The sequence below is a fragment of the Solanum dulcamara genome, chromosome 4 (assembly GCF_947179165.1).
Source record: "Solanum dulcamara chromosome 4, daSolDulc1.2, whole genome shotgun sequence".
NCBI lineage: Eukaryota > Viridiplantae > Streptophyta > Magnoliopsida > Solanales > Solanaceae > Solanum > Solanum dulcamara.
This window is the reverse complement of record NC_077240.1, coordinates 21,232,452-21,244,121: the sequence shown is the minus strand read 5'-3', so window position 1 is coordinate 21,244,121 and position 11,670 is coordinate 21,232,452. Positions and strand designations below refer to the sequence as shown.

The window sequence follows — 11,670 nt, the reverse complement described above, 5'->3', positions numbered from 1 at the left end:
AGTATGCATGTAATTAATTCAGAATATTTCTTAAACCTCTTTTCACGATATTATTGTTGTAGCAGCACATTTGAAGCGTGAAAAGTGGAAAAAAATTTCTCAAGTAAGTCATCATTAGTGATAGTATCTCCACATAATTTTAACATGAAACTTACCTTGTGAATAGTAGAATTATACTCTGTCACAGTTTTAAAATCTTGAAATCGAAAGTGTATCTAGTCATATCGAGCTTTTGGTAACACTGTAAGTTTTAGGTGGTGATATCGATCCTTCAAATTAGTCCATAATTCAAGAGGGTCTTTCACAGTTAAATATTCAGTTTTTAATACTTCATGAATATGATGACGGAGAAAAATCATGGTCTTTGCTTTATCTTGGCTTGATGCTTTATTTTCTTGTTTAATAGTATTACCAAGACCTTTGGCATCAAGGTGAATTTCAACATCAAGGATCCATGACAAATAATTATTTTCAGTAATGTCAAGTGCCATAAACTCAAGTTTTGATAAATTTGACATGATAAAAGCTGTGATAGAAATTAATTTAGAAATAACAAAGACAACTAAAATTAAATTTCTTCATAGATATACCGATATAGAAGTTAATTTGTCTGGAGAAAATTAAAGTTTCGTGCAGATAATGTGTTATAAAAATAATAAAATTATAAGAAAAGTAAATAAAAGACGAGAAAGAAAGATAGAAAGCGGAAATAGTTAAGAGAATTGTTCTTTGTGTGTATCATTTCACATAAAACTTAAGGCTATTTATAGCCCAACTTTCATGAAAAAGGAAAGAGTTATATAAACTAATTTTGCCATTATGTGGATTCCATTACTAATGGAGCATCCACTTCTCTATTTCATAATACTTATAAATATTTTTCCCATTTTTGAGTACGAAGTGTTTTTCCCCATAGTTTGTCTTTATAACTCATTTTAAATGTGGTGCAAAGTGCAGTAGGCCCGTGAATTGCATTTGCTAGTTGTAATGAAGTTAGGTAGTGTAATTAACTGAGAAATTGGAGCAAAGAAAGGACAAGTGTAAAGGATGAATGTTGACCTTGAGCACATCTCAAGAGGCACGCAAGGGAAAGATCCTCTTGGCGGTGACGCAAAATTTACATACAACACAGAGAAGGAATAGAGGCGTCTCACTGGCCTTGCCCCCAACAGCTGCACTACCTACTAATCTTTTTACTCTTTTCTTTTCTTTCTATATAATCCAAAATTCAACCGAAGAAGAGGATTTTGGGCTTCTTCTGATCTTGCAAATGCGGCCTTCTATCTTTAGATTCTTCCACTCTCATCTCCGTCACAACTCTTTAACCTCTGTATGTTCTTCCCTTTTTACCTTACCGCTGTTTTGCTTCCTTTAATTTGAGTTTTTTTTTTTAATTTTATTTTTGATGGGTTTGTAATCTGAATTGGTTTTGTTATATTGAACACACACAGCCTTTGTCATCATCTGTATAAATTTTTCTAGTAATCAACTGTTAATAGCTCATGTATACCCTATACATATTGTGCTGTTTGCCTGTTTATCTGATTCCGCTTAACTCATGATCAACCTCAAGCATCTGTTACATACTGAAGTTGTGTGAGTTTGATATAATAAAATTTCGAGTTTTGGAAGTGGATTTTGGAACTCGAATTATGTAGCTAGATCAAATAATATTTCCTATGATGTTCATCTGAAGCTATGTCAATTACTTATGAGTAGGTTTCATATGAGGTGGGGTGGTATAGCCCTTCTTGAGAGAGAAATCTATCTGCCTTGTTTAACAGACCTTTAGTTTCTACATGCTATTCTTATATGCATTTGGATTTTACCAGCCATTCTCAATTATAACTATTATTGTTTTCCTTCTATTGGTTGATATGCATAATCACACATTAAATGAGACACATGGATCTCATGTTTGTTCAGATACAACATTTCTCAAAGGCCGATTGCAGGGTAATCTTTTACTATTTTTTTGCTTTATACAGTGTGCATCTATTAACTCATTTGATTAAAAAAGGATTTATAGATTTTTGATGCGTTCACTTTACTTTTGATAGTTATTTCTCTAGTAAGGCAATAGATTCTGTTCCTCCTGTTCCTTCTCGTTTTATGCGATAAAACATGTGACAACTCTTTCAGAAACACTAAGAAATGAAATTACAAATATTTCTTTGTCAAACTAGCATGAAAGACATGGTCAAGGTTATGGCGGCGATTTCTTCAATGATTCACCATATTGATTTGTATGCAGTAATTTATTTAGGTTTTTCAGATTTAGAATTAGACTTTTGAACATCTTGGTTAATGAAAGCAAGAAGAATACTGTCATAAAACATGTACAACTCTTTGGTTATTGGCATGTCTATGAGTTCTTCAATGATTCATCATATTGACATGGATGTGGCATCCTTTGGAAGTTTTAGAAGTTCATGCATCACAATTGACTTGTTGCGTGCTAAGAAAGTTTTATGCTAAGGTTATTTACAGGATAAACCTCTATCTACCTACGGTGGTCAGCTTTTTGAGCATAAAATCTAAGGGCAGAGGTGATACAATTGGAGATATAGACGACAATGGAATGTAAAGTAATAACAATTGAAAGCAAAAGCTATGATAGATTTCGATTAGGAATAACCGATAAATAGTCTGAATTCTGAAAGAGTTTAACTAAAAGAATCTAGAACTTTAGATGTGTGTCTCAGGAAATGATCAACATACAAACTCGATCCCCTCCAAAGAATGACAAAGTAGAACCCAAGATATAAATAATAAAGGAGATTACCGTCAAGAAATCTCATTCCTTGGAAACATGTAATCTGAAGTTGAGCATGAACCAACAGGCCCAATTCTCTCTCAAAATAGGCTCTAATCTCAAGATACCAACAAAGTTTCCATAAACAAGCCCAACTCAATATATACTTGACTTGGGTAAAGACAAAAATGTTCCAACGAGTCCAGGTTGATGGTCTGGCTTTTGAGACCACATCTAAGCTCTACTCCATACATGGATGGAGTCCAAAAATTTGAGCTTTGCCGAGCTTTCGGGGATCATACCAATAGGTCTTAAAGAAACAAATGGAGTTTGAATTAAGTGCTCCAATACAACAACAACGACAAGAAATAAAAAAGGCAAGAGTATACAACTTTGAATTACGTGAGAATGTTGGAATAATAATTCAAAATTGAGTAGGAAACCAATTTTGTTTAGGATTTATAGCCTGTTTGGATGAGCTTTTTTTAAGCTGCTTATAAGCTGAAAACTGCTTATTTTAAGCTTAAAAAAAAGTTGGGGTAAGCTAAGACAAACAAATCCAATTAGTTTTTGGGGCTTATTTTAAGCCCAAAATAACTTTAAGTTGGCTAGCCAAACACTAAAAAAAGCTGAAAACAGCTTATAAGCTAATCCAAACGGGCTCTTCGTATTTATTTAATTCTAAATAATATCGGAATAAGTTTTCTAGTCCTAGTTAAATTCTAGCTAGTTTCAAAAAGAGAACTAGTGGAATACTGTGGAGAATTATTTGAGTTTTATGTATAAATTTTTTCATCAAATTGGTATTGGTGCAATTATGTAGAGACACAATTCAATAATACTTTTCTCCTATATTTCTCACATTTGTTTCAAATAGAATTTCAAGGATTTGTGCTTTCGTTTATAGATAAGATTTTGATAATTGATATTTCATTCAACAAATGCAAAACTATAAAAACGAAAGGGGTGAACTAGCCATATCTTCTCTGTTTCTTTGAAGCAGATGACTTCCTGAAAGTTGCAACCCTCATATTAACATTGATAGTGCTAGTATGGAACCCAATGATTGCGATCTTAAATAATGGACAAGTTGAGCTGCTCAGGCAGCTAACAGAGGTGTTTCACATGCCTCCTGTTTTTTGGGGGTTTAGGAAAATAAAAGGACAGCCAGATGTATTTAACTTCCAGCTGCCAGCATCCTGGCCCTCTTTCTTGGTCCTTCACTTTTCTTCTCCATTTGTTTGTGCAGTTATAACTATTCCTCCTCTACTCCTCAATTGTTTACTTGCAGCTAACTGATAGTTAATCTACAGGCTAGCTTTTCATCTAGAGCATCATTACTATCTGCAAGCAGCAGGGGTCAAAATATAACTACCAGTCATCTCAATGGGTCCTCGTCAAAGATGTATTCAACTTCATGTGAGACACTGTCCGAAGATCCATCCAAAGATAGAGCTATTTCTGACATGTTGATCGATTCATTTGGAAGGATGCACACATATTTGCGAATATCATTGACTGAACGTTGTAATTTACGGTGCCACTATTGTATGCCAGCTGAGGGTGTAGAACTCACTCCTAGTCCTGAACTTCTATCTCAGGATGAGATTGTTCGCTTGGCAAGTTTGTTTGTTAGCTCTGGAGTGAATAAAATCCGTTTGACTGGTGGGGAACCAACTATTAGGAAAGATATTGAAGAACTTTGCTTACAACTATCAAACTTGAAGGGGCTTAAAACCCTGGCGATGACAACAAATGGGATTACTCTGGGAAAAAAACTTCCAAAGCTGAAAGACTCTGGACTTAATTTGGTGAACATAAGCTTAGACACATTGGTTCCAGCAAAATTTGAGTTTATGACCAGGCGCAAAGGGCATGGAAGAGTAATGGAGTCAATTGATGCTGCAATAAAGCTTGGTTATAATCCTGTCAAAGTAAGTTCTCTCTAGCATGATTATATGATGTTATTCCCACTAGAATGATACTCCCTCTTGTGTCAGCTAACTTAATTTGAATCTTGAGGATTTGCTTGATCAAGATTTGGTTTAGTACCACACTTTGGTAGAGTTTTAAAGACTGTGGAAAGAACTAAAACTACCAATTTAGAATAAAGAACCAGTACAAAAGAAATTAAGAAATCATGGTTAAAGTAAGATTTGTTTCAACTTTCTAAATAGAAAAAAGTTGAAACAGGGGACTAAGGCAGCACTTTCCTGTTTTGCTTCCTGATGATGCTCTTAGCGCTAGTTTATGCATGAAAATTCTGCAGCTTTTGCTTGAGATTCTTCGGATTGTACCTATGGAATGGAACTTCTTTTTGAGGACATGATTTGAAAAACAAGCTTCTGTAGAAAGAAGTTCTTCAACTCTGCCTGATAGTCTGCTTCGTGTTACGTTATTTATGTTTTTTTTGTATGTGCTGCAAATCAGGTAAATTGTGTTGTAATGCGTGGATTCAATGATGATGAAATTTGTGATTTCGTTGAGTTGACACGCGAAAGGCCAATCAATGTCCGGTTTATTGAGTTTATGCCGTTTGATGGGAATGTCTGGAATGTCAAGAAGCTAGTACCTTATGCTGAAATGTTGGACAAAGTGGTATGGTAGACTTTGCAGATGTTTCTCTTTAAGTCAGTTTTGTACATTACCTAAGTCACTCAATCTTACTGAACAGGTTGAAAAATTTACAGGGCTTCAGAGAATTCAAGATCATCCCACAGAGACAGCTAAGAATTTCAGGATAGATGGGCATCAAGGCTGTGTTTCATTTATTACATCAATGACTGAGCATTTCTGTTCTGGTTGTAACAGACTGCGACTTTTAGCTGATGGAAACTTTAAAGTTTGTCTTTTCGGTCCCTCAGAGGTAATTATCTTCTTGCCTAAGATTTGTGAAAATTTGCATAGGCTGTTGAGTCATGTTGCACATATCTTCTTTTTTCTCAATTAGAGCATGTCACACCTTGTATTGTTTTCCTCCAATCACAAGCTCCTGCTACTTCAAAAAACACTTGTAGCTCCCTTGTCCTTTTTTGGGCAAGAATGTAACAATGGGTTTTTAGATCCGCCACTGGTGGAGAAGTTTACTATACTACACGTTTCCTTGTCTTCGCTCCACCTCTTTTCTCTTTCATGGTTCTGATGTTTCTACCTTGTCATATAATGCTACATAATCCCGTTACCAGCTCCATATTTCGATTTTCTCTTCTCTTCTCGCTGTTTCCTCTTCTTCATCAGCTTGATTACTTTGGTCTAACATTTTTTCTTACTGGTGAATTTAACAAGGAAGGAGGGGAAAGATAGGGGAGAAAGAAGAAAGAATTTGCTGTTGATAGCTTATATGCGTCCACCACACGTCAACGAACTAGGTCCCTTGACTCAGCAAGAACAATATGGAAAATAAAAGACTTAAAATAAAGAACACAAAGAGTTTACGTGGAAACCCCCTAGCTTAAGGGAAGAACAAACCACGACCTGTTTTACAGGATTTCAACCCAACTTCATTATAATCAAGGAGCAAAGATTTAGATTACAAATCTAGTAATCTAGGAATTAAACTCTTAGAGCCCGTTTGGATGAGCTTAAAAAAAGTAACTTTTATGTATGAAGTGCTTTTAGAACTTTGAAGTGCTGAAAGTTATTTTTATAAATAAGCAGTTGAGTGTTTGGATAAAAGTGCTTAAATGAGGAAAATGATGTGAATTTTAGGGTTAAAAGAATAAAAAGGGTAGTTTGGGAATTTAGTTAAAATATAAGGGATGTAAAAGTAATTTCCATGGTCAAAGAAAATGACTTTAAGCACTTAGAAAAAAAAAGGTTAGGTTTAAGAATTTTATGGCTTAAAGTTAGCATTAGGCAACTTTGTTACTCAACTTCAAAGAAATAACTCTATTGCCCACTAAACCAACTAGCTCTAGTCGATCTAGAATTCAAGAACTCAACATAGTTAGCTCTAGCTATGACTCAGAAAACCCAAGAATGATCTAGTTCCTTTATAACTTAGGAATAGATCTACAGATGATAAGCACCGAATATAAACCTAAAAACGGCTTAGAACGAAGATGACTCTATCAGGTCCCATGCTGTTCTTCGAGAGAATATTTCTTTAGAGAATGATTTTTGCTTTGTGATTCTTCTAGAATGCAAAAAACTAAGGTTGTGTCATTGGAGAAGAGACTAATATAGAATAGACACAAACCCTTGGAGCAATGCCATTGGCTAAGAGTCTGCTACTTTGCAAACAAATGCGCACCAACCACTGCAGTGGTTGCAAAGTACTTTTTACAGCTCAAACTAACAACGCTGACCTCCAACCATTAGATGCATGAGATGAAAGAATAGTAGATGGGAAGAGGAGAGAAATTAGTAAAGCAAATAAGCAGAGTGGACTGTGGAGTGATGGAACCTGATGTAGCACTTCTACTCTGCTGCTGTAGATAATGAAGAATAATAATTGAGGAAAAGAGTCAAAAAAGTGAAGAAATGAGAAACCAGTGGAGAGAATATGGTGTTTTTCACTTTTCTGCTACTAGCGTACGAGAAAACTAATGGTTTTAGGCCAAAACTAGGGGCGTGATGTTTTCAAAAAATCTTAAACCTAGAAGGATTACAATTCTTGTCACCAACAGATCCACCAGCACTCTCAAGTCCCTATCTCCCTAGCTTAAAAAAAGAAGAAGGGAAGACAGGAGAGAGGAGTAACAATGATGCAAGATATCCCCTTTTTTTCTTTTGTCTATGCTATCCTTTTCTGGCTTTCTTCCACTAGGATATTAACTGGATTTACTTATTCAATTCAATTCACTAGGGATATCCTGGGCAGACAAAAGGAGTTGTAAAACATGAGGATGAAGATTCATATTTGGCTGTCTTCTGTTCCTTATCTCATGGGATTTGTAGGGTTTTCTATGCAATTAGGAGTTTAAACTGCTCTAAAATGTACCCCTAGGTTTTTCCTATTGTCTATATATATATATTTGTCATATTTGTAGACATCATTTTAAATAGTAAAGCTGCATCGGTTTTCCACACGACTTGCTACCTTGACAGTGATTTTTTTATATACAATTCATCATGTATGCAGTGCCTCTTCCTCATTCCTGTTCTATCTCCCGATCGGTTGAAGAGTTTACAAGTAGGAATTATTTGGTTAGATGAACCATGACATTCATATGATGTAAATGAAGAAATTCCTCTATAAAATTAGTCCCATCCGTGCTCCCTAGATTCTTTTGTTTTAGGCCTTTTATTTTTTATATTAAATTAAGGGATTCAGTTTCATAGAGATTAATCTGTAGCTTCATTAACTACTGATTTCATGATCTCTGCTTCCTTCTGTTGTTTGAGATTATTAATATGGCTTAGACATAACTATGAAGTAGATATCATGAATTAGATGTGCTTCCTTGTGTTACAGCTATTTTTCTTTCATTTTTGCTTTCTCCAGGTGAGCTTGAGGGATCCTATTCGTCTTGGTGAGGATGATGATAAACTCAGGGAAATCATTGGGGCAGCGGTATGTAGCAATTAATCCATATCAACACAATTTGTTGTGTACATATTTGCCATTTATGTCCTTTTCTTTTGTTCCTCTTATTTTGTAGTGTCAGGGCAAGACAAACTTCTCTCCATATCATTTGACCTTTAGGACTCATGCTACTTTTACACTATTATCTACATTTCTTCGATTCATTCACCCTTTTCAGGTCAAAAGGAAGAAAGCTTCTCATGCTGGGATGTTTGATCTCGCCAAAACTCCAAATAGACCGATGATACATATTGGTGGATAATGGATGAAATATCTTGGGTTTTGATGGTCATAGTTGAATTGTACAATGACGTATGTATGCTTTTCGTTCGCCAATTTAAGCATTTTCCTTTAATTTCAGTTCAATACTTCATTTTGAAGTTTTGGTGTCATTTGTTTCTTGTCAATTTTAGGTTTCCACTGCGTGTTAGGAAACACAGTTTGCTGACTACAGTTGTATTAACTTAATAGTGAAGTTTGCCTGCATAAAGTCTTCTGAATCATAGGGGTTTGTAGTTATTTGATCCTGAGTTAGATCAGTAATTTCTTTCAAGATTTTGCTCTTCTTGTGGTTGTAGATAAATTATTGCTTGTAAAATTTGAGGAGCACTCTCCTTTTATGAATCGATTGGTCTCCGCTCAATTGGGTATTTAGAGTAACATTAAGACGAGAAAAAATCCATATTTCCAAAATCACGTTTTTGATGCTCCTTGCTAGTTTGACCAAATTGTATGAACTGATAAGTTAGTGGACATATTTCTTTTGATAATGATGAACTTATTGGAATTATTAGAAATGTCTTTTCCTTTATTGGCCCGAATAGTGAATCATGAGATGTTTCATTTAGAGTGTTCTAAGCATGTCACCTGAGGTTTTATGTTTCATTTATTCTTTATTAAAGTCAGATAAAGATAGTTGACTTGACCCTCTAGGAAATACATCAGTTCATGGGTTTGGTGGATTTAATCCTTTGGTAGGAATCTGACCAGAGACTTTATATTCAATTTTGATTGGCACTTTTATGATGCTGTGTACATTATAGGCGCATAAGTAGAAGGGCTTGCCTGGTGTAGTGGTAAGAGCTCAACACGTGATGTGTAAGTCAGGCGCACGTCACGGGTTTGAGATGCACTTGTAAAGTGTCTGTTTGTAGAGCGATAAAGAGTGGTGGCTTGGGGATAAGGAATTTAAAGTTTCATAACTAGAGCTTGTTATTTAAATGGTTATGGAGATTCAAGGAAAATGGAGATGAATTTTGGAAAGAGATCATTATCTCAGAATATGGTAAAGCAGATTTTTGGACACCTGGGACAATTTTTAGTCCATCTATTAGCAGTGTTTAAAACAAATTGTTAAATTTTGGCCCAAGTTTCAAATTCTTATTAAACTGAAGGTGGGGAATGGGTGTAAAACTATATTTTGGTCAGATTTGTGATTAGGATATCAAAGATTAATGGAAAAGTTTCCAATTTTGTATAGTATTTCCTTGAATAAGCAGTCTACAGTGTCAGAGTGCTATATAAATTCTGGATGGCAGCTGCATTTCAGGAGAAATTTTAACGACTGAAGATGGATGATATTAGTCATTTGTTACATTTACTGGATCCTATTACTCTTGAAGATAATAAATTGGATTCTCTAATCTGGACAACAATTGAAGAAGGGAGTTTCTCTGTTAAAGGTAACTTTACTCTTCTACAGAAACAACTTGGACATTGGGACCTTACTTGGCCATGGAAAATGTGATAGAAAACTAAAGCACCAACGGAAATAGCATGTTTTGGCTGGACGGTAGCCATGGATGCATGCCTAACTCAGAATGTGTTGCAGAAGAGAGTTTTTATGTAGCTGGTGTTACTTTTGTGAAGAAGATTTTGAGTCCACAAATCTGGTATCTTTTTTCAACATTTGTGGAGTACAGTGGGCAATGCCTGGAACAGACAATTACATGAATGTTGGCAGTACTAGGTTGTGAACAGTAGATTTAAGATGATTTGGAAGACCATATCTTCAAGTCCACAAATCTGGTATCTTTTTCAACATTTGTGGAGTACAGTGGGCAATGCCTGAAACAGTCAAACAATTACATGGATATTGGCAGTACTAAGTTGTGAGTAGTCGATTTAAGATAATTTGGAGGACCATGCTGGTATGTTCCATATGGAACATATGGCAAGAAAGAAAAAGGAGACATTTTGATGTTAAAAAACTTCACATTTCTTTTGTTTCGAATAGATGTTCAGAAAATTTGATAGCATCTCCCAGAATTTAGTGTTTTGAGTTTTGGGGAATGTAGCTTTTTGTTTGGTTTTCTTGTAAGCTGGTACCTTCTTGGTACTTTTTCATTAATGGGGTTGCCTTACCTTATTAAAGAAGACGGGTTTGAACTTTGCCAGTTGCCACACACAAAAGCTTTAAGTGGAGAAAGGTAGAAGGGCCAACCCATCATCCACAGAGTTTTAAACCATGCACTACTGGCCTTTGGGGATTTTTGGTTGCAAGTTTTTTTTGACTTGGAAGTGTATTATATTTTACATTTGTATTCTGGGTTGAAGTGTGAGTCAGTATAATCTATGACCGCCTGTTAACAGCAATATTTGGGACAAACCTGGTTCTCTGCTGTTTGGTTTTCTGCTGTTTTATTGGCTGCAGTGCAGGAACTTAATGAATGCATTCTAGAAATCTATTTAGATGTTCACGATATGGTAAGAGCTTTGTTTTTTCGCACACCTGTTGGAAATGTCTTGGGTTAAAAGTTGATTTTCACAATTGGAAGTCATTATCCTACATATGATGTCTCTGTCAGAACTATTTTATCTTGCATTTGTTCTTATGCTCTTTCTTTTGCTTAATAATACTTTGTTTTCAGGTACGGGGCATCAAATGCACCAGGAAAAAAAGAGAGAGGACAAGGAAAAAGAGAAGAGGAAGGTGACCAAACATGTGAAAATGCTAGACTTAAGCAAGTAAACTTAATTTGGATTTTCAAAGCTGTATATGAGCATGTTTCGAACACCACCAAATTAGTAAGGCGTATGCAGAAAGAACCCGTGTGTCTCTGTAAATTATAATGCGTATCTTGTATGCTATGCTGAAATAAGAAATATATACCTGTTTCATAACATGTACCATTTCTGAACAGGCTGTTGTTATTTAATCCTTTTGAAATAGACGTCTTAATCATGTCTTCGTTACTGATTCCTCTGCTATATTTTTGTGCTATTACTAGAGAAAAAAATAAACATAAAACACTTGGTATTCTATTGCAGTTCTTGTCAATAACTAAAATATTAGACGTTTGTACTGTAAAACAGTTGGTCATGTAAATGTTTTTCATGGATGAATGTACTGGTCATGTTTGAATGACAAATCGTTTGTTCTCTAGGG

At 35.2% G+C, this 11,670-nt stretch overlaps 1 protein-coding gene across 1 annotated transcript; it reads left to right on the top strand.

The window, feature by feature from the left end:
* The first annotated feature begins 892 nt into the window (after window positions 1-892).
* Window positions 893-11,453, top strand: LOC129886894 (GTP 3',8-cyclase, mitochondrial). Its single transcript, XM_055961784.1, has 7 exons — window positions 893-1,330; window positions 4,069-4,689; window positions 5,186-5,353; window positions 5,430-5,621; window positions 8,202-8,270; window positions 8,461-8,594; window positions 11,153-11,453. Exons 1-6 carry the CDS (start codon window positions 1,052-1,054, stop codon window positions 8,542-8,544), a joined length of 1,413 nt encoding a protein of 470 aa, XP_055817759.1. The 5' UTR covers window positions 893-1,051; the 3' UTR covers window positions 8,545-8,594; window positions 11,153-11,453.
* The last annotated feature ends 217 nt before the right edge of the window (window positions 11,454-11,670 follow it).